General features: G+C 36.8%; 1 protein-coding gene across 3 annotated transcripts in view; it reads right to left on the bottom strand.

Moving 5' to 3' along the window:
* Positions 1–4625: 4625 nt before the first annotated feature.
* The window catches only part of USP53 (ubiquitin specific peptidase 53), a 75782-nt gene continuing 56605 nt past the window's right edge, over positions 4626–23802 (bottom strand). For all 3 annotated transcript variants that reach the window (XM_014589578.2, XM_006153102.3, XM_027773670.1), the window contains 3 exons: positions 23002–23078; positions 10573–10669; positions 4626–9408 (listed from right to left, as the gene is read on the bottom strand). In XM_014589578.2, the coding sequence (XP_014445064.1) occupies positions 8511–9408; positions 10573–10669; positions 23002–23078 (1072 nt within the window). In that variant the 3' untranslated portion in view covers positions 4626–8510. The remainder of the gene's footprint in view (positions 9409–10572; positions 10670–23001; positions 23079–23802) is intronic.

The raw sequence follows: 23802 nt of genomic DNA, 5'->3' as shown, positions 1-23802 counted from the left end.
CTTGCCTAATGGCTATAACCAGTGGATGGGCCAGTGCTTCGTGTTGGCTTGCCCCAGGTAGGGGACTTCTGAGAGGACTTCTGGCAGCTGCTGGAGCCATTCTTATCTCTGAAACTCCACTACTGTGTCCTCCCTAACCTGGTGCCTGGCTGCTTTAAATGCTCTTTAATGATGCTATGAGAGGAAATGAGGGACTGGGTTTTGATCTGTTCCCCATAAAGTCCTACTGACAGTGGAAGTCGGGATCTTCTGTCTGTAGTTTGGGCTCCTGGCAAGCCAGGTATGGGTCATATGTCCTTGGCCTTAGCGTATATTATTCACCACCATTTGAGTTCCTGGTGAGCCAGTTTGGGCATTTGCCATGTTTTTGAAGGGAAGACTGTTGTTTTGGCAGGTTTAAACATCTGCCATTTGTTTTAGAAGGAGTTACTTATCCATTTGAGGTTCCATTTGAAGAAGACAAAGAGCTAAGGTTTGAAGGACACCAGGTTTGTTTCTGACATGTTAAGAATAGAGTGCACTTCTGAGTTCCAACTGAAAGTCCTTTAGGACAAATATTAGCATGCTGGCCTCTTAATAGTATTATTTTGTGAGTAACTCATGTCCGTCTAGTTGAATTTGGAAATGTAGTAAGTTCTCTGTGCATTTTTCCCCCTCTTTGTTATGCCTACTTTATTTATTTATTTATTTATTCCTCTCCATTCATATGTGGCTTTAAGATAAGAGATTTAAGGCTGCTTGGAGAGAGTGTTTTCTTACTCAAGTTCAGCCAGTTCTGACTAAATTGTAAACATCTCAGAGTTAACTCCTAAACTCAAATGAAACAGAAAAGGAGAAAAAATGCTAAAAGGTTTTTGAAAAACTAAACTGGTAAGTTGTAAGTGCTTTTGTTTGTGTATATGTTTGGGGATGCTTTGAGGGGTGCATGGGAACTTGAAATTAGTGTAAATTCATTTTGGTACAGGGATTTTTTAATTCCATACTTGGGTTTTTCTATAATACACAGTTTCAAGGAATATTTTAAAGACTCTTCTTATATGTGCCTATGTGTGTCTGTACATGTAGTACATTGTATTTTATGTCCACATGGTAAAGTCCTTGCGGAATCCTATTCAGTTTGGCTTATAATATAAGAGCACTCATACAAATTAACCTAAATGCTTTTCAAGTTCATATGACTTAAGTAAATCTTTGATAAATAACCTGGTATCAAATTTGTAAGTGAAATAAAATTTAAGATATTTTTTCTGTATTCCTGGTATGGCTACACTATAATACTTCTTTCATCTCTCACCAACAACTTCTTTGTTTTTTATCTGTTAGGCAGCAAGGATTGAACCTGCTTAAAGTCACTGGACATTGTGTATAGGGCCTCTTGTCTGACAATAAGCTCTCTGAAATATTTTGGGGTCTAGACAACTTCCTCATAGATCATATGACCTAATAAGTTCTACAGCCTCTGCCTTGCAGAATGGCTCTTAGGGTTAGAGTCAAGTCTGGAATTGATTTTGGAAGATTTTAATTGCCTAATGTTAATCAAACACCTTCAGTGCACTACCACATTTGCTTAAGAACTTTAATGGAAGGTGTGGTTTGGAATTTCACTGAGTTTAATGTATGAACTGTTTTGAGATTAACAATCCTCACAAAACTTACTCTTGGGCCACAACACAAAGACTAATCATAATCCATACTGCGTTTCTGAGTTTAAGATAAGCACACCACAATTATCAGCTCTTTGAAAATGTCTGTTATAGTGGAGATTTTAGTGTGATGGCTACTTTTGTGTCAATCTGAACTAAGAGATGCCCAGATAGCTAGTAAAACCTTTCTGGATGTGTCCATGAGGGTTTTCTGGAAGAGATTAATATTTGGACAGTATACTGAATAAAGACCTCTCCCCATGTGAATGGGTATCATCCAATCCATTGACCTGGATGGAAAAAGGTGGAAGGGTGAATTCTCTCTGCTTGTATTGGCATATCTATCTTCTGCCCTTGAATATCAATACTCTGCCTGGTTCCTGAACTTTGGGCTTGGTCTGTAGCTCTACCATTTGGTTTCCTGAGCCCTCAGCCCTGAGATGGTAACTCATGGAATTATCATTCTCAGCTTCCATAATCTTTTTTTTTTTTTTTGAGAGAGAGGTTTTTGCTATAGGGCACATGTGCTCATCCGACAGAGACAGACAGAAAGCGAGAAATCACGCCCTCCCCCCCCCAGGGGGGATGTCGATGCCGCAATCCCTTCTCCTCCATTCTCCTCTCAGTATCTTAGGCATGCATGCACACGCGCCCAACATGAGTTTTTAGCCACCAGGTCCAGCCCACGAACCGCAGTTGACTACGTGGGAGTCCAGCGACATAGCCATTACGCTAACTGCTGGTTGGTCCCAGCTTCCATAATCTTGTCAGCCACTCTCTCGTGCTAAATTTTTTTATATCCTGTTTTGTTTCTCTAGAGAATTCTAATACTTAGTACTGTGACATTACTGAAAATGGTATACAGAAATAGCAGTATGAAGATTGAATCTTTCCTACACATAAAAATAAATCGTACCTTTCCACTGAAAACTGGAACAAGATAAGGTTGTCCATTTTCTATGCTCCTTTTCAATATGCTATTTAAAGTTCTAGCCATCTCAATCAGACAAGAGAGAGAAATAAAAACATAAATAGGAAAAAAAGACTATCTGTATTTGCAGACAACATGATTACATACATAGAAAGCCAAAAGAATCCATGATAAATGGATCTCATGATAGATGGATAAATGAATTCAGTAAATTTGCAGAGTACAAATACCAATATACCAAATGATTTTAACTTTTTTATATACCAATAATGAATGGACTGAGGCAGAATAGTAGAAAGTAACCCCATTTATAATAGCCACAAAATTTGTGTGTGTGTTTATGTAAATCTATCCAAAGACATGAAAGACCTCTACAAGAAAAACAGAAGAAATTGAAAGTGACAGACCAGCAGATGGCATAGAGGTTAATGCAACTGGATCCCGATGGCCCACTGTGCAGTTTAAGTCCCAATCCTGGAGGCTTGAGGAGCATGCCAGATGTGTGTGCATGGATGCCAAAATTCTAAGAGAAGAATGGAGAAGGGACTGGCATGTGTGTGTGTGAGGGTGGGGGGTGAGGAGGTGATTTCTTTATCTCCAGTGAGTGCAAAAAAAGAAATTGAAAATTATACAAAGAAGTGGAAAAACATCCCTTGTTTTGGATGAGAAGAATAAATATAATTAAAATGTTCTACCCAAATTAATTTACAAATTCAAATTACTGGTGACATTCTTCACAGAAATAGGACAAACAATCCTAAAGTTTGGAACTGTGGAAGACCCTATATAGTCAAAGGAATACTGGGCAAAAAGAATAAGGTTAGATACATCTTACCATTCAACCTCAAGATACATTACAAAGCTGTGATAATCAAAACAGTATGGACTGGTGCCAAAAGTCATACAGACCAATGGAACAGAATAGAGAATCCAGAAATAAACCCAAAATTGCACAGCCAACTAATTTTTGACAAAAGGACACCAGCTGATTCAGTGGAGAAAAGAATATTGTCCTGCAGTAAAATGAAATTAAACCATTTCTCACCATTAACAAAAGTCAATTCAAAATGGGTCAATGATTTAAATGTAAAGCCTCAAACTACTGGGTTATTGGAAAGGTCATGACACTTTTTTTTTCCTATGCAAAAATGTGTCAGGACTTTTCCAACAACCCAATGTAAACCATTTCTGGAGAACAGGAAATGAAAGCAATGGAGTAGGCAAAGATTTTGTAAGACTTCTAAAGCATGGGCAACAATTCCAAAAATAGACAAGTGGGATTACATCTAGCCAAAAAGCTTCTGCACAGCAAAGGAAACAATAAAGAGCCCACATAATGGGAGAAAATATTTGCAAGCTATCCTTCAGATAAGGGATTAATAACCAGGATATATAAAGAACCCAAGCAGCTCATCAGCAGAAAAACTAATAATCCAATTTAAAATGGGCAATTGATCTGAACAGACAACTCCCCCAAAAAAAGACATAATAATGTCCAAAAGACACATGAAAAGATGTTCAACATCTCTCATCATAAGAAAAATGTCAGTCAAAACTCCAACAAGTTATCCGTAACCCCAAAATGGCTCTGATCAAAAGAAAATGCTGGCAAGGCTGTGCTGAAAAGGGACCTCTCTTGCACTGCTGGTGGAAATGTAAATTGGTATAGCCACTATGGAAAACAAAAGAGATCTTCCTCAGTTTACAGATCAAACTCCCATTCTCGGGACCAGCAGCTAGCGTAATGGCTATGTCGCTGAACTCCCATGTAGTCTACCACAGTTCAAGTCCCGGACCCGGTGGCTTAAACTCATGCCGGGCACATGTGTGTGTGCCCCAGATCCCGAGAGAATGGAGAAGGGATTGCGGTGTGGCTATCCCCCCTGGGGGGAGTGATTCTCACTTTCTATCTCTGTCTGTCTCTGTCTTTCTGGAGAGCACACGCACCCTATAGCAAAAACCTCTCAAAAAAAAAACCCAAAAAACTCCCATATGACCCAATCATGCCATTTCTGGGTATGTACCCAGACAGGAAATGACTCAACCAGAAAGACACTTGCATAGCCATGTTTATTGCAACATTACAACATTACTCACATCATTTCCTGTTCTCCAGAAATAGGGATGGAATCAACCTCAGTGTCTTAACAACCGAACACTGGATTTAAAAGTGTGGCACTTGGAATGCTACTCAGCCATAATTAACAATGGGATCTTGTCATTTGATACAAAACAGTCAAATCTATAGGTTTGTTGGAAAAGTCATGACGTGTTTTTCTATGCAAAAATGCATCAATGATTTTTCCAATGACCCAACAGAAGATGTAATGCTAAGTGAAACAAGTCAAACTATGAAGGACAAATGTTACATGTCTTTGTTCAATATATGTCAGATATCTGCATTCTATGGCAGAACCTGAGAGAAAAGAAGATACAGAAGTAGACAACTAGATACCAGAGACTGCATAGGGAGTGAGGATGGGGAGGGATAGGAGGATATCAGGAAAAAGGCATTTAGCAGACACAGGAATGCAGGTATTGGGCAAATGAGTTGTGGAATGGCATATTCACAACTGAGTGGGGAAAAAGATTAAAAAGAAACAGCCAATCTTATAAAATTAATGCTGCACATGTGTTCTTCTTGAAAACAATGAATATGGTATTATGATATCATGATCCCACACTACACACACACTGAAAATCCATATTGTAACTCATAAAGATGTACAATGAAATGTAAATAAATTATAAAATAAAAAAATTGTACCTCTCAGATTGCCATTTAAGTGACTGCTTAGTGCCTATCTCTTGAAGGATTTAGATAAGTAGATAAATAGGACACCAAGAAAAATTGCAAAGTTACTATGACGAAAACATCAAAAGGGTAACACTGATGTGATTTTAATCTGATAAATTGCTTTAAAAATTTCATACACTTAGTTTCATATAAGTGAGATGATTTAATAGTTCCATTTGAAATAAATTGACTTATTAGCAGTTGTGAGGAACAGTTTTTAGGCATCTGTTAACCTGAAAGCCTTAGACTATAAAGAGCTCCAAATACCCAGTCCGTAAGTGGCATGGAAATACATTTAAAGATGTCAGGATATTTAGGGTCAGTGAAGGTATTTATTATAGCTTATATTCTAGAATAGGGTCACCAAACTAAGGCCATTGGGCCAAAATTGGCTCACTACCTGTTTTTATAAGAAAGGTTTGCAAGCTAAAACTTGTTATGTCTTGAAATGATTGAAAACAATCAAAAGCCCCTCATGATGTAAAAATTATATGTAACCTGGATTTCAGTGTCGATTAAGATTTATTGGAAAACAGTCATGCCTGTCTACATCTTTTTATGGCTGCTTTCACACTGTAAAGGCAGAACTGAGACCATATGGTCCACAAAGCCTAAATTACTTATTATCTGGCTCTTTATAAGAAGTCTATTAACTCCTGTAGAACTTGTGGGGAATTTTACTCTTAAAACTTCCTGTAATAACATTTTATGATTGGTAGAATTCCAAGTACCCTTGAATTTTAAATTGACTTTACAGTCTCATAAAATATTATACAGAATCTGCATGGTGGGAGAGGGACACATAGTTCATGAATGCAAAGAAAAATTTACAAGCATATTAACTTAAAAATCAGTTTATCTTAAAAAAATTTAGAACCAGAAGAAACTGATTTTACATAAAAATATAACATTCTGTAGGTAAGTATTTTAAACATTACAACTGTTGGTTGCAGTATTTAAAAAGTTATAATCTTATAACCAGAGGAAAACATCTATAAAAAATAAATAGGCAACATAGAAATAAAATTTTTTACACGTGAATGATTAGTTTAGTAAATATGTATTCAATCTGTATTTGGAGTGTTGAATCAACATGAAAGTCTGTCTCTAGTTTGTTTAGTACATTACATGATTCGGCAGGTTTCAACTGGACAGCACTTTAATGGAGGCAAAACTAGACATTTCTATCTGAAGAGTGCAACTCATTGTGACCTGAACTAACAAATATATAAACCTGCACTTAAACACAGAAATGAACTCAAATGTTTCAGATAATACATTTCCAGCTGGACATCTTGACCAAATAGAAATTTTGGAAGAAACAAAACTATACAGCAAGTTTTTGAAAGTTATTAAAAATACTTGAAGTCTGTTTTCCTGATACTTTACAAATTTATAAAAGTAGTAATTAAAAATATTAACATTTCAAGTACAATTTTACAAATTTTACATTATTTACAAACCCTCCATACTAAAAGTTACATTAAAAATAAGCTTTCTTAAAAGATAAAATATAATTTAGTTTGTATTCAAGTATTTCTAAAGAGAATATAAAGTAATAATCACCTACTGCTATAGGTAGGGCAGAAAAGGCTAGTAAACACGTGGAAGATAAAATCTGGCCAAATCTGGTAACTGGATAAGGCTAGAATTTTTACAAGTGAAACATGTTCATTTTTAATCATTTACATTTTGGATAGCTTAGTAAAATTTATAGAATTGATCAAAATAATACATTTACTAATTAGTTTTGTTTATTAAATTAAGTTATATTCATGAAGTTTATCCACTTAGGAATGTTAAGAAATTTTAATTCTGATTCTTAGTTCTCTGGAATAAAAACATAAAACTATTCTGAATCATAATTAGCTTACCAGCTTAGTACAAAATGAAATGACACCTACTAAAATAAGGCAGTAAAGGTAACTTATTTTCACCATAAAGACACCATAACAATGAAAATTCTTCTAATTTTCGAACAAAGTCCTTTCCATGAAAAAGGGGTAAAGTTACTATTTGTTTAGAGGAAAAATAAAAAAGGGAGGATGCTTAATTAAACATTTCCTTAAAATTAAACCCTCTATATGAAAGGCAGAAATTTAATCAGAAAACTTAAATAGATTTTTCAAGTTCAAAAGCTTGAAAACCAGTAAAATGGGTTGACAACCTAGTAACAGCTAAGCAGAGAAAAATTTAGGCAGTGACATTCTTAATAAGAGGGTCCTAGGTTAATTCCTAACACTGGTCATTAGCAACCTAACGTAAACCTAACCAAAATAAAAACCTTTCACATTTCATATAAAATTAGAAAAAAAGTAAATAAATACACTAAAGTTGAAGTATTTTAACTTGTTAGCTTCCATGGCTGAAGTAGTACTCATGAACATATATAATAGTCAAAGACCTAATTTCTGTTAGACTTTCTGCAGATAACTTCAAAGAGCAAAATTAAGTTTTATCTGACTTTGAAATTTAAAAATTGTTAATCATTAAAGCAGTCAAATTCATGGAGTTTTTTTTTGTTTTGTTTTTGTTTTTGTTTTTTTTAGAGACATAAAGGGAAAATACACAGACTATCACAGAAGTCAAACACACATGGGTGAAGCCCTCTTTTGGTTACCCACTAGAAAGTGCTTCTTCATAAAGCAAATAATGCTTTGACTAGACGAACTATGTTATCACTTGATATTTTTCAGTTAACATAGTTTACCAATCTACATCTATGAGTACTGCTTAGTTTAATACTTACGGGTCTATTAGCCACATAATAAAAAGACAAATTTAATTATTATTCAACTGTCGCGTATGGGAAATGAATTATACACACCCTATTTTTCTGTTTTTCAAGGGATGTCAAGAATATTCAAAAGGAATTTCTAAAATATCCAATAAATTGATAATAAAATAAACATATATATATATAAAGTTAAAGTGATTAGTGGCTTAAAAATGCCATAAGATTTCATTTTTTTGTATTACTAGGTTTGGTCAGCAGGTTCCTATTATATTTTAATGGCCTCTGAGAATATAAACTTGCTAATTTCAATGTTTATCTATTACAATGAACACTAGATTTGTATCTTTGCTCTGAAGGGCAGTTTGAACCAAGACTGTTATATAACCCAGGCCTTAGCCCTCTTTACCTTTGAGACAGAGAACTGTCATTACAAAAACCACTGCTCTCTGGAAAATGGAGCTTGGGCCTCTGGTGGTATTTCAATCTATACGTATCAGTCATACAACTATCAACTGAAAAATAGGTAGTTAATGAAACTGTCTCATGTGGACACAGAGAATTAGGCTCTAGTTCTGGTTGGCAAGAAGCATCAAGTGTATCCAAGTTTGCCTGAAGATTGTCAGTTGGAGAGCTGGACGGGTAGTTTGGTGTGCTGCCAACATGCTCTTTCACTTGAAATGTTTCTTTACACCTTTCCTCACTCACATATGCACTCATTTCTAAACTTGGTTCTGAAGTTGTACTTGAACTGTGCTTTGGAAGACTAGAAGAACGCACCTTAAGCATCTCTGCAGGTTTGACATCAGATATAGATTCAGCTCTCTCTGACTGTGGCAAACTGGTTATAGCGTATTTCTTTGGTGGCAAAGGGGGTGGCAGATTCTGGTAAAGCAGTTTTGGCATCTGACAACCATCAGATCTGCAGGCTGACTGAACTATATGTTCCTTAGATGGCGAGTTCTCAGAGTAACATTGTTCCATCCCATTTTGCTGCTGCATGAGGGGAGGAGTTTCTGGCTTTATCCCAACAGTTCTCATGTGTGAAGACCACAACGAAGATGGTGAGACTGTTCCATTATTGTTCACTCTCTTCCCAGAAGCAGAACTACCATCAACATGAAAAGGCAAACCTGTCTTCTCAGAATTTTTCACATTAGGCCATTCTGAAAATTTGCATCCACTTGTTTTTTCCAATCTCTGTTCACCTGACTGGTGAATATGTTCTCTTGCAGTATTGTCCTTGAATATTTGGGGACTGGATGAAGGAAATAACTTTCCACTGGTTTCATGTATCTCTGATCTGAAATTGGAAAATAAATACAAATCTAAGGGCCAGCTCAGTTACCTGGTGGTTTCAGCAGCTGGATCCTGCATGGCTAACTGCCTTGGACATGGTGGTTTGAGAAACACACCGGGTACATGCACATGCGCACATGCGTGCACAAAATCCCAAGTGGCAGGAGAGATGGAGAAGGGATTGTGGCATGACCATGCCCCATGGCATGTGCTCTCCTTTCTTCATCTGTCTCTTTCTGCCAAGCACACGTGCCCTCTAGCCAAAACACAAAAGAAAACAACAAAGCCAAAACTCTACATGGAAATATGCAAAACTTGGGGGAAAAAAGCATAGTTTGTCCCAATATACTTTTTGGGGTAACATAATAACAAAAATGGAAAGATATTTGCAATCATTAATGTTTTCAACATTCCCCAAACCCAAAATCTTTATGCTAAAATATGTGAATACTTACTAAAAACTCAACATCATTACCAAAATCACATTTTATTAATTAGAAATGTAGTTTTAAAAACTCATTTCAATTTACAGATACTGAAATTACATTTATTTGTGATAAAATGCAGCAGAGAACTTAAGGAGAATGCTGCAAACAATACCCTACACCCTCCTCCACCAATATTCCAAAGTTTAAAGGCAACGGAGGTGGAGGTATTTATATTTTGATAGACAATGTTATAGAGATAGTATATTAATTTAAATAATGTTGTTAATAAAGATTGCCTTTATTTAAATAATAATTAACTTCTAAGGTGGAGATAAATGACAATACATTGCAAACTATTTTTCTTGGACAAATTCCATAGAAGTGAATTACAGCAGAATGATTAAAGAGTTGAGACTCTGCAAGTTAGCACCATGATCAAATCTCAGCTCCAAAGCTGTAGGGTACATTACTTAATCTAAGTGTCAAATTTTCTCTCTTGCCAAACACTACCTCATAAGAAGGCTGTGAGGATTAAAACAGATAATTAGGCGTTGTGCCTGGCATTGTAGACCCTCTGGTCATTAGGTCCACATTCCCAACAAGGCAGTATCACAATAGTACTGACCCATGTTTTCAGAGTAGTAATGTGTACATGCGTACACCCTTCTGGTAAGTACAATGTTCCTATATACATGCCTTTAGGGAAAAAGGTTTTCCTAATTCCAAATATTTATGATTACCTTTTTGTCAAATGATTTTTCATTTGTAGATGTGATTCTGGATGAAACTCATGGGATTTATAGCCTGCTTCCGAGTTCTTGAGTTCTTTTTTAAAACCTAGGGATAGGAGATGTGGAGAAGAGGAAAGCAAAAATATGTCAATAATCTTATAGAATTTATTTCATTTTTACTTCTCTATATTTGTAAAAGGATATCTATCAACAGGTAATTCTTTCCTCATTAAAAAATAAAAAAGATTCTCCAACTCTTTTTTGAACCCTTTATGTAAAATGAATGTTTTTTTCTTCAGTTGATCATCACTTGAGGGTGCTGAAATGCTGAACAGTGCCATTCCTGAGGGTTATGCAGGACTGTGTATGTATTTTCTCTGTATTATGAAATATGAACTTTACTGACAGTGTTATGATGGAAAAGTCCTGCATTTGAAGAAAAAACTTGGGTTGAAGTTTGTATTCGGTATTTAAGAGCTAGTAACTTTAAGCTTTTATAATCTTAACCTTTTATAATCTCAAGTTACTCATGTATGTAATGAGGTAATGAGAATCCATTTTCCCTCCCTCATAACAATATTAGGAATATCAACTGAATTACAATGGGTGTGAGGAGGAACCAGCAGGTGGCATGGTGGTTGAGGCCTTGGAGTCATGGCTGACCATGATTTGAGTCCTGGACCTAGCAGTTGGCTTGCTTTCTCTCCCCATCATTCCAGGGAGTGCATGTGCCCTCTAGGAAATGAAAAATAAATAAATTAATTAATTAAATTAAATGATTCTTTAAAAAAACTGGGTGTTAAGGTATTAGGACAACACATAAAATATACCACTGCTAATTAGTTACCATATATTGACTGCTTGGTTAAGTTGTGAGAAGTTGATATTATTTCCTCTTTACGACCTCAGGAAGAATTACTATCATCTTTTTCATGTTACAGATGAGGAGAAGAGAGGCTTATAAATGGCTAGCAAATGCAAAAGCTAAATTATGATTCAAAAATCCATGTTCTGAACCGTGTCATATGGTCTCCTTGTAATTGTTACTTACCCCCAGTCCTGACATAAACTAGGCACCAAATAGTGTTTTCATTTAATTTTAATAAAATAAAATAAAATTAGACACACTAGTTTACAGTGTGTCTCTTTTTACTTCTAATACTGGTACACTATAAGAGTTCAGATTCTATATCTTCCCTCCTTTTTTTTTTTTTAGCTAAAGCTGTGTAAGATTTGGGCCTAAAACCAACCTATAAGCACCACCTAAAGATAAAAAGATAGCAGATCTACTATCAACTATTTCCCTCTGTACAATAGTCCTGGGGAAGTTCACTAGAGGATCTTAAAATTATATCTATATTTGGATATCTTTCATCAAAATGCTACTTTAAAATAGCTATAAGTTTAATTTCCTGACTATAGATAACGTAAACCCTTAAGAGAAAAGATTAGTTTAATCAAGGTGAAGAAAATGGAAACTAAGACTTTTGGATTTATACAGGTGTTTACTTAAAACTATCCCATTTTTGTTGTTGTTTCTAGGGTTTTTAAATTTTTTTAGAGATTTTTGCTGTGGAACACATGTACTCGTCAGAGACACAGAGAGAGACAGAGAGAGTAAGCAAGAAATCATCCCCCAGAGAGATGGCCACACCACAATCCCTTGTCCTCTATTCTCCGCTAGGATCTTGGGCATACGCATACATACTCCTGGTGTGAGTTTTAAGTCACCAGGTCCGAGACTCAAACTGTGGCTGACGATGTGGGAGCCTAGTGACATAATCATTATGCCTTCTGCTAGCCCCATTTTGTGTTTTGTACAAGCTACTTTGCCTTAGGGTGGTGCTTGCTGAAGAGACAGACAGTGAGAAACAAAGTAAGAAATCACCCCCTAGTGAGGATGGCCACACAGCAATCCCTTCTCCTCCCAGGACCTTGGGCACATGTGCACACATATCCAGGTGATTTTGAAGCCACCGAGACTTTACCTGTGGTTGGCCATGTGGGAGTCTAGCGATGTAACCGCGACAACATCTGCTGGCCCTGAAAACTATCCTAGTTTTTAATACTCCCTGAGGGGACAACAAGTGTTTTATATCTGAGAATCTGAAAGGGTATAGGAAGGTTTATCTTTTGGTAAGCATAAAGGACCTGAGACACCAGTATCCTGCTTAAAAAATCAGAAGAACTGGGACCAGCAGATGGTGTAATGGTTACGTCATTGAACTTCCACATGGCCAACCACAGTTTGAGTCCTGGACCTGGCAGCTTGAAACTCACGCCAGGTGCATGTGTGTACATACCCAAAGTCCAAGAGGAGAATGGAGAACAAGGGATTGTGGTGCGGCCATCCCCCCAGGGGGTGATTTCTTGCTGTCTCTGTCTCTATCTCTCTGATGAACACACGTACCATATAGCAAAACTCTTAAAAAAAAAAAAAAGTAAAAAGTAAACACCAAAGTACACATACAAAACACATATGTATCTTTGGAGTTTAGTAACTTAAGTATCACCCATTTATTTTACAAATGAAAACTAGAAAATTATATAACATTATTTATGTAACCCCACAATAATAATATCTACAATTTTTGGAATGTCCAGTATGTACCGAATCTTAGTTAAATACTCCTCAAAATATGGCCCCAGAAACCTGGGGATCCCCAAAACCCTATCAGGAGGTCTATGATGCCAAACTATTTTATAATAATACTAAAAAGTTACTTGTTTTTGACTGTGTTGACATTTACTCTGACGGTGCAAAACGAAAGATAAATAAAATTTCTAGCATAATTCAAGGCAATTGTGCTATACTATGAATAGTAGTATTTTTGTTTTACCTTCCTTCCTTTCTTTCTTTTTTAAAGATTTATCTCATATAACTTTACTTACTTATTTTTAAAATTTGACCAGAAAGGGACAGAGTGAGAGAGAGTGAAAAAGCAAGCCCCAGATCCAGGAGTCGAACCACAGTAGAACATGTGGGAGTCCAGCACCCACAACCACCATGCCACCTGCCGGCCCCAAGTTTATTTATTTCTTCCATGAGCAAAAGAGACAGAGAGAAAAGGAAGGAGGAAATGGACAGGGGAAGAGAAAGGGAGGACAGGAAGGAGGGACAGATACATAGGACACTGCCCCCATGCTGTGATCCAACCTCAGTTTTAAGCCAGTACCAGATCACCAACATGTGACCAGCATACTCAGGGAAGTCTTCAGGCTTGAACCCAGAATCTTCTGGTATGGGACTGCCTCACAGAGCACCGTGTTTAACTGCTATGCTACTGCCTGCCCATGATAATTATAGTTTTCATTGCCACATGCTTGTGGCTTAAAATAAAAATGCAGTTTCATGTAAGAATGCTTAATAATGCAGTTAAAATCACATATTTATATTAATTTACCTAATTAACACATCTTATTATTCTGTTTGAGAAATGCAAAGTATGCACAAAGTATTTTTGCTGTATTCTCAAGAATGATGGTCTGAAAAGAAAAACAAATATGTACAGGATTGAGTTATGAGCCTAATTTAGCTGGTTTGATCATGGAACACCATTTCTATTGAGTTGTCAGAAAGTCATGAAGCAGTTTTGCATAATAAAACAGAAAAATACATCATGACTTTCCCGATGAGCCAATACTTGAAACACCCTGGACAAACTTTGGTTATTCATACTGGGTATTGGCAGAAATATTCTTAAAAATGGAACAGGGGAACCTCTCACTTCAAGGAAAACAATTGGCATTATTTATTGCCAATAATAAGGTTCATTCTTCTAGATAAGAACATCAAAAAACTAACACCAGCAGATGGCATAATGATTACATTGTTAGACTCCCATGTGGTCAACCGCTGTTTGAGTCCCGGGCCTCACCCCAGGTGAGCGTGCGTGTGTGCCCAAAATCACGAAAAGAAAATAGAGAAGGGATTGCGGTGTGGCCATCCCTCTCTTAGAAACTCTGTCTCTCCGGAGAATGCACACACCCTATAGCAAAAATCTCTCTTAAAAAAATGTAAAAAGAACTTTGGCAAACTTCTATATACTGTCATTAGTGCCATACTAATAAAATCTTAAAAATAAAAGACAATAAAATTTATCACAAAGAGTCTCTCTGACAGAACATTTCATTTTTCAGGCTTAAGAAAACAGTTCTGATAAGTTTGGCACACTGTGGCTCAAAAATTTTTGCCACTCTTTTAACAACATTGTATGTTTCTGTTTTTTTGTTTTTTTTTTTAAAGAGGGGTTGACACATGGCACAGCTATAATGAGGAATGTTTTGTGATACTGGACCCACATGGGAAGGTCCAGTATCACCAACTCCTTTGGGGGAGTTTTCATCCCCCAAAAGTCCCTGTAATGTGTCCACACCAGGCCCACACGCGTGCCTGTAATCCAGGCGGGCCGAGGCTGGCAGTGGATTACAGTGCAAATTACACCCCCTGGTGGGATGCCTGTTTCTCTTTCTCATGGAAGAAATGAATATAGTTTTTTTAAAAACAAAAAAGATGTAATAAGTAATAAGACATCAAAAAGTACCTCATGTTTTTTAATGTCTATAATTTGAAAAATTTATTAGTTAAAATTAATTAAAATTTCAACCTGCTGTGACTTTTTAAACTTCCAAATATTTATCTTAGTTTGTGGCTTATATTTTCAGGTTTAATATTAACAAGAAAAAAAAAAAACTTAAAAAAAATAATTCTTTACTTTTATTAAAGTATTCACACCACGGACAGCAGGAGGCAGCAGAGGTTTTATAAAGGAGTTTGCAATTTTAGTATCATCTGGCGGGTGTTCAACCAAATGGCTTGACTTCAGAATTCCAACTAACTTAAAAATAGATGTGTTATTTTTCTCTTCTGCTGACACAGACATCTATGGATCTTTATGAGGAGTTTTGGCTCTAGGTTCTTTGCAAATCTAAGGCAGTATGGTTTGAGTAGTTCTCACAGAATAAGCCTCAAGGTTGAGGTAAGAAGCTTTCATTAGTAATGTTAATGTTGATATCAGATCCAAAAAATCCAAAGCACATTATTAAAAAAATCGAAATATATTATGTCATCTGAAAAAAATGACTTGGTTTAAAATAGGCTCATATAGCAATTAAACCAAACTACTGGTCTAGACATAAAATCTTCGTTCTTGCTGTACAGTGCGACTTCAGAACAAACCCTAAGCATTCAAGAGCAATAGCCTAATCCAGGACCTAATTTATAACAATACATTTAAAAAAATAATATACTTAAGAAATAACAAAACTCTAACTGAATAAATATTTCTGGCTAAATTTACCATCACCAAAAAGAATCAAGAGATACTTTAATATATAAAAATCTACACTCTCCAATATCTAACTTTGGGACGTTACAAAATCAAAAGGCACGAGTCAGTAACTTTTCTCACCGAGATTAAATTTTTGAGGAAAAGCATATATTGTTATTTTGCTATAAATTAAATTTCAATATAAAAAGAATATAGTTTTAAGAAATCTAAATAGCCATTTGTAGGAGCTGGGTCACAGCAACAGAAGAGAAAAGATGCATTAATACATTTCCTTTAAATATTTATGAAACTCTTAATGTATACAGAAATGAAATCGAGTGATATGAGGACCTCTTTCTCTTAATACACTGAACAGAATTATTTTACATGAACATAACTGAAGTTTGAAAAAGAAAACTTAGAGAAAAAAATGATCAAACTATGCACGTGTACAAACTCTTCCAATACATTTTTCTTTCCTTCTTTCTTTTATTTAGTTTAAATTTGTCAGAGGACACAGTCACTTGCTAGAAAAAGAGACAGAGAAGAGGGAGCAAGAGAAAGCATCTGCAGTTGGGTATGGTCATGCCTCAAGCCCTCTTTTCTGTTTTTCCATCTTGTTGGGATTTGAGACGCACGTGTACAGGTGTCAGGCAAGTTCTTCAAACTGCTAGGGCCAGGATTTGAATCATGCAGTTGGCCATGTGGGATCTGGCTCCTAATAATCTTTTTTTCAACATTTTATTTGGACATAACTTCAAAGAGTTCCAAAAAGTTGAACGAGTAAAAAGAGTATGAAGAATACCTTGAGACCAGCAGTTAGCGTAATGGCTATGTTGCTGGACTCCCACGTAGTCAACCGCGGTTCGCGACCCAGACCCCGGTGGCTTAAAACTCACGCCGGGTGCGTGTGCGTGCGTGCCCAAGATCCCAAGAGGAGACTGGAGGAGAAGGGATTGCGGCGTGGCCATTCCCCCAGGGGGTGATTTCTCGCTTTCTGTCTGTCTCTCTCTGTCTGTCTGGCGAGCGCACGCGCCCTGTAGCGAAAAATCTCTCCAAAAAAAAAAAAAAAAAAAGAATACCTGCATGTCCTATATTCAGATTCACATATTATTAACACGTGGCTGGCTCTTTCAGAACCACTTCAAAGTAAACACCATAGCCCTTTACTTCCAACTCTTCAGTTCTAGCTAAGTCTTGCCTCATTTCTTCTGGTCTACCAACACTGCTTTCATTGCACGTAACTGTTACCACTTACTAACTGCTAAATCAAACTGGTGCTTTTTAATCCATATTCTGCTTACTCTATGACTATTCCCCTGAAAGCTTCCATTTCAGTTTTTTTCTGTGATAACCTTCTGGTATTTTCTCACCCCTTCTACAGTTGCTCCTTCTCTCCAGCCTCAGTTTCATCTGTCCTCCTCAGCAAATCCCACATTCCATACTTTGTCTATTTTTGTCCCCTACTCTCTAGTTTTCCTGAATGACCCTGTCCGTGTCTATGGCATTCAATCCCCATATATGCTGATAGTTACTTATTACAGAACATTTCCCGAGTTCTAAACTTATGTTCCTAACTGCCTAATAAATCTGTTTACCTAGATAATCAATGCAACAAATCCAAAAATAAACTTGGCATTCCACCTCTCCTCACCCCACAATCTATTCCTTCTCTCTATATTCCCTGCTAGCTCTAGTGGGTAAATCTCAACACAGCCATCCCTGCTTTCTCTCTCTTTTCCTCATTCTGTCAGCTTCAAAAAGCCAGTTGACCCTCCTGCCCACAATTGACCCTCCGACTTACAATTCCTGATTTCTCCTCCGACACCGGTGCTGCCTTGGTGCACCCTCCTCTTTTCTCTCCTAGACTATTACAATGTCATCTAATTTTTCTCCCACTGTACCAAATTTACCCTCAAACACTGTCACCAAGAGTCTTTTCTAAAATGCAGACTCGAGTATACCACTCTCCCTTCGCTTTGGAGCCTCAGTTCCTGAAGGATTAAAAAAAAACCACAGTTTCATTGGGATCTGGCTTCTACTCATGCCTTTTGCCATATTTCATGATTTCCAAGTACTAATCTCAGCCTTGACTGTACCAAACTACTTATATTCTTCAAGTATGTGATGTGCTCTTCTAACTTTTGAATGTATCATTTCTTCTGTCCTAAATGTAATTTAAGGCCCTTGAAATTCTAATAGAAATCCATTTTAAAAGAGCTAAAACATTTCAAATAGCAAAGTGGCAATTTGGATAGTGTTCCCACAGAATAACTTCAGGTCATGTTAAGAACTGTTTTTTTTTTTTTTTTTTTTTTTTTTTTTTTATATAGCAGAACCCAGATAAGGCAGATAAGCCTATGTAATATCTCCCTTAATGAGAAAAATAGACAAAGAATTGCAATAGCATTATTATAGATTTTCATTCTCTACCATCAAATATACTTGTTATAGACAAATATTAAAAATTGAACTAAATGTCAAAAAATATAAAAAATAAAAAAGGTCTAAGGCTTAACTTTTTAAGTCTTTTAGCTACTGAAAGAAAATTATTCTATAGGTCAATAATGTTAAGTGGGTGCCATTTTACAAATGAAAGTACAAAAGAACAAGAAAGTTGTATGGAGTCCTGAAGAATTAAATTAACTTGTGCCTTAAAGGGGTTGGGTGGGGGGAAAGAGACCCCATAGAAGGTAAGTTTTTAGTTTGAGAAAAATAATCCCTTTGTCACTTTTTCACATAGTCTCAGTTCTAGTTTAGAAGAGAATATACACACAGACACCACAAAGCACATTAACAGAGGTTCTTAAGAGAAAAGATAGGCTTCAAAGAACTGTATGAATTTTAAAGTTCATTAAATAAGAAATAACTTAAAAATCGTGAGATCTATGTAGCTAAATAAAAAGTTACACAAAAATCACAAGATACTCCTCCATAAAGGAAGCAAAGAAAAAAAAAGGAACCAAAAAACAAACAAACAAACAAAATAAGAAGTGTTGGTGAGGATGGGGAGAAAATGGAAGTCTTGTGTATTGCTAGTGGGAATGTAAAATGGTATGGCTGCTGTGGAAAACAGTATGGCACCTCCTCAGATAATTAAGCAGGGAATTACCAAACTAGCACAGGAGACAGAATTACACTTACAGGTATATCTAAAGACATGAAAGCAGGGACTCCAACAGATGTCTGCACACCAGTGTTCATAGCTGCATTACTCACAAGAGCCAGAAGGTTCTAATACCCAGATATCCACTGATGGATGCATGGGTAAAGAAGAGGTAAACCATACAATGAATCATTATTCAGCCTTAAAAAAAGAATAAAGTTCTGATCCAGGCTACAACATGGATGAACATTGTGGTCATTATGCTAACTGAAATAAGCCAGATACAAAGGGACAAATATTGTCTGGCTTTACCTAAATGAGTTAACCTAGAATACTCAAATTCATAGAAACAGAAAGAATGCTGTTGGCCAGGAGTCAGAGGAAGAGAGAATGGGGAATTGTTTAATAAGCATACAGTATTGTGCCAGCAGGTGGCCTAGCGGTTAAGGCATGGAACTCCCACATGGTCAACCATGGTTTTGAGTCCCAGACCTGGCGGCCTAAAACTCATGCCAGGTACATGTACATGCATGCCCCAAATCCCGAGAGAACAGAGGAGAAGGGACTGTAGCATGGTCATCCTCCCTGGGGGTTGATTTCTCGCTTCCTTTCTCTCTCTCTCTCCAATGAGTGCATGTGTCCTGTAGCAAAAATCTCTCCAGAAAAATAATAGTAAGTAGACTGTTTCGGTTTAATGTGATGAAAGTTCTGGACACGTATGGCGGAGATGATTCCACAACAATGCGAATGAACTCGGTGCCACTTAACGGTAACCTTAAAAATATTTAGAAGGAGGGACCAGCAGGATGGCATAACGATTACATTGCTGGACTCCTACGTAGTTGACTGCAGTTTGAGTCGCAGACCTGGCAGCTTCAACTCATGCTGGGATCATGTGTGTGCATGCCCAAAATCCCAAGAGGAGAATGGAGAAAGGATTGTGGCATGGTCATCCCCCTGGGAGTGATTTCTTACTTTCTGTCTCTCTCTGTCTCTCTGGGGAGCCCATGTGCCCTATAGCAAATAACCTCAAAAAAAAAAAAATTAGAATGATATATTTTGTTAAGACTAATTTATTACAATAAAAAAAGTTGTGTGTTACATACATATTTTTTCATAGTAAAAATGAGGAAACCCACTGCAAAGCTCTTATAGCAATGCACCCTTGACCAGATTTCTATGAACTCATGTTTTTATAATGCTCAGGAAGTAAGCATCACTTTGTACAGAGCACTGAACTTGCAGTTATTGTTCAATTTCACTGACTTCTGCTGTGATTTCTGGCCAGCCTTTTACTGTTTCCTGTAATACTTGGTTACCGGACTTTTATCAGACTGTTAAAACAGGCTAGACATTTTAATATGGGAAAGGAAGGTTATTTCCTCAATATAAGTGTTTCCTTCTGATATTACACTATTGGATGAAAACAAAATGTAACACTTAATCAAATTTAGTGCCTATGACCTAAAAAATAATCTTCACAAAAGCCTTAAGGATAATAAGACTTAAAAAACTTCAAAATTTGTTGTTCATCGCTATTTTTTATTATAAAAAATTATCTCTCTTCTATTCCTCTGAATTCTGAAATTTGAAAACACTGTCTTTGCAATTTCAACAATTCCCTTTCTCATTGTTTTCCCTGGCCCCTCTCCCTTAAATCCTTCAGGTACTTAATGTCCTCCCAGTGGCAATCTTGACTACTATATGCATTCTAATATCCCATTTTCTTTGCGTCTGGGCTGCTAAGTGTGGATAACAAGTCACCTATAATAATGTCACACCATTATATATTTATTGGCTCCTAACTGAACTTTTCTAGAGGGCTGTTCACACATACTTGAATTCATTTCCAGGCACCTATAAAACACTTTTCCATGTTCCTTAAAATTAGGACTGGTCTTGGCCTTGGACAATGAGGAGTGTGTGGAAGTACATGTGTCACAGCTGTTCAAAGTTTTAAGAGCTTAGAGGTGACTGTCCATGTTGTCGCCTTCATTAATTCTCCACCCCATTATCCTGATCCTGGGTGAGTCCTGGAAGGAGTCTCCACACTGACCTCCACTAGACCCATACTGAGAGCGAGAAACGGACTTGTGTTAAAACATTGAGATTTTGAAGTTACCATCATTGAATAACATAGAATTTAGCCTGTCTCAAATGATAGAATTGCCCCTTTCCTCACTGCATAAAGTGGCTATTCCCATTCCTAGCATGAACTCCCTCAACTTCCCTCCTTATCACTCATAAATTTATCAGTAATAGGACCATTCTTATCTTCTTTACTCTTACCTCAGAGAAAAATTGACCATCCTCCTTTTGTGCCTATCTTGTATGTCCATTATTTTAAAAAATGGGACAAAGGGGCGGACAAGTAAAGCCAGAAAGATCAATCACCTACAGACCACTGAATTATGAGATGATGACCTTTTTCTCTGCAAATTCAGAAATGCACCTTCTCTTAAGTTAGAAATATTTCTTTTTTCTTTTTTTGAGAGGTTTTCGCTATAGGGCGTGTGCACTCGCCAGACAGACATAGAGACAGAAAGAGAGAAATCACCCCCCAGAGGGGATGGTCACACGGCAATCCCTTCTCCTCCATTCTCTTGGGATCTTGGGCACGCACGCACACGTGCCCGGCGTGAGTTTTAAGCCACCGGGTCCGGGACGCGAACCGCGGTCGACTACGTGGGAGTCCAGCGACATAGCCATTATGCTAACTGCTGATTCCCAAAAATATTTCTTTTTATAGTCACATGTACTTTTTAAATTTTTTTCCTTTTCACAAAAAGATATTAGATTGCAAATATGCTTTTTTTAAATATATTTCCATACCAACAAATACTCATCGACATCATTATCTATAAAGGCCAAACAAGTAGTCTACTGTTTGGATCTACCAAAATTTAGTTAAGCTAATTACTCCAAATACTTAAATTTTTTGTGAGTGGGGATATACAGTGTGTATCTTAACTAGAAGTATTTTTTTTTTTTGGAGAGGTTTTCACTATAGGGCGCATGCGCTCGCCAGCCAGACAGAGAGAGACATAGAGACAGAAAGCGAGAAATCACCCCCCCGGGGGGATGGTCACGCCGCAATCCCTTCTCCTTCATTCTCCTCTCGGGATCTTGGGCACGCACGCACACGTGCCCGGCGTGAGTTCCAAGCCACCGGGTCCAGGACGCAAACCGCGGTCGACTACGTGGGAGTCCAGCGACATAGCCATTATGCTAACTGCTGGTTCCCTTAACTAGAAGTATTAATAAGCCACCATACTGCCGACTTGAATCCCGAATCACATTGTAAGGGCTAGTATCAAATGCAACGTGTTCAAGGGTCCCTAGTGCAGAAACTTAAAATGCAAGTTGTTACAAGAAAAAAATAAAGATTCGAAGATGTCATCATTGGCCCAATCAGGGTGGTACTAGCAGGTGAGCACCACTGAGCAGTGTCTGAAGCTATATGGTACTCCCAGATGCAGTTCCCAACCAAACCTAAAACAGGACAGGTGTGGAGGTGTGGTGGCACACACCTGTGGGCCTAGTTCACTGAGAGTCCAGGGCTGGAGAATTATAACACAAGATGTTCCTGCAAAAGTACTTCTCTCTCTTTTCCTTTTCCTCTCTCTCTCTCACACACACACAAAACAAAAAACCAAAGATTTCATTGGCTAAATAGAAAATGTCATGTGGTACTAGTAATGCCGTAACATCAAAGATATTTAAAAAGCATTTCAAAAAGGCTGTTCAAAAAGACTGCAGAATTTGAAAGCAATACTTAACTAATCAGATAGAAAAATACGAAACTAATATAACTAAGTAAAACAAATGAGAAAATATAGCAGGCATAGATAACAAAAGAATGTTTTCTTTTCTTCTATGTATATTTTATTAAAATGTGACATACGTATTAATATTTTAAAAGTTTACTATATTGTTATGTTCTTTTAAAATAACTTTTACAGCCCTATAGGATTTTCTCATACCTATGTCCTAATAGTAAACAATTAGTGCAATGTATTCTTTAGTATAACTATTAACAATATAGTGAAATGAAAATTTTACCTTCAGAATGGTTTCTGCACTGATGAGAGGTACAATCCACATGTTCTACATTTAGGTTACTCATCTTAATCTGCTCACTAGAATATAAAACAAAATACATCAATTGTTATGAATTTTCATAGCTTATTCTAAGAAGAAGAAAGGAAATAACTTTGGTTAAACAATTACTATATGCCATGTGCAGTTCAAGAGGCTTAATGAGTATTATTTTATTTATATCCCACAGTACTTTCAAGGAGTTATTATCCTCATTTCATAGGAGATTAAGACTGTAAACATCAAATCAATTTGTTTGATAATTAAAATCCAAGTCCAGCAGATTACAAAGTCCTAAACTTCCTGCTTTCTAAGAAATGTTATGAAATTACCTTGCCACGTACAAAATTTTACTTAGTTTCTACTGAAACCTTGTTTCGATAAAATATGAGTAGCTGATTTCTGCAAATCTAGCTTTTTAATAACAAATATAATCAAACACTAATATCAAATTAAAATGTTTTAGAAGAAATAAAAGTTGAAAAAGTGTGGGACTGGCTGGACACCCATTAGTCGACTGCGGTTTGAGTCCCAAACTTGATGGCTTAAAACTCACGCTAGGGACATGTGCATGCATGCCCAAAATCCTGAGAGGAGAATGGAAGAGAAAGGACTATGGCATGGCCACCCCATGCCAAGAGTGATTTCTTACTTTCTGTCTCTCTGTCTTTCTGGCAAGTGTACATACCCTATAGCAAAAAATCTCTGGAAAAAGTGGTTAGATTGACTTAGAAAATCAGACACAGCTGTGCCATGTTTTGGTAC

Source organism: Tupaia chinensis, unplaced genomic scaffold (assembly GCF_000334495.1).
Source record: "Tupaia chinensis unplaced genomic scaffold, TupChi_1.0 Scaffold000362_1, whole genome shotgun sequence".
NCBI classification, from domain to species: domain Eukaryota; kingdom Metazoa; phylum Chordata; class Mammalia; order Scandentia; family Tupaiidae; genus Tupaia; species Tupaia belangeri.
Note: the sequence above shows the minus strand (reverse complement) of the source record. Positions and strands in the feature narration are given on the sequence as shown.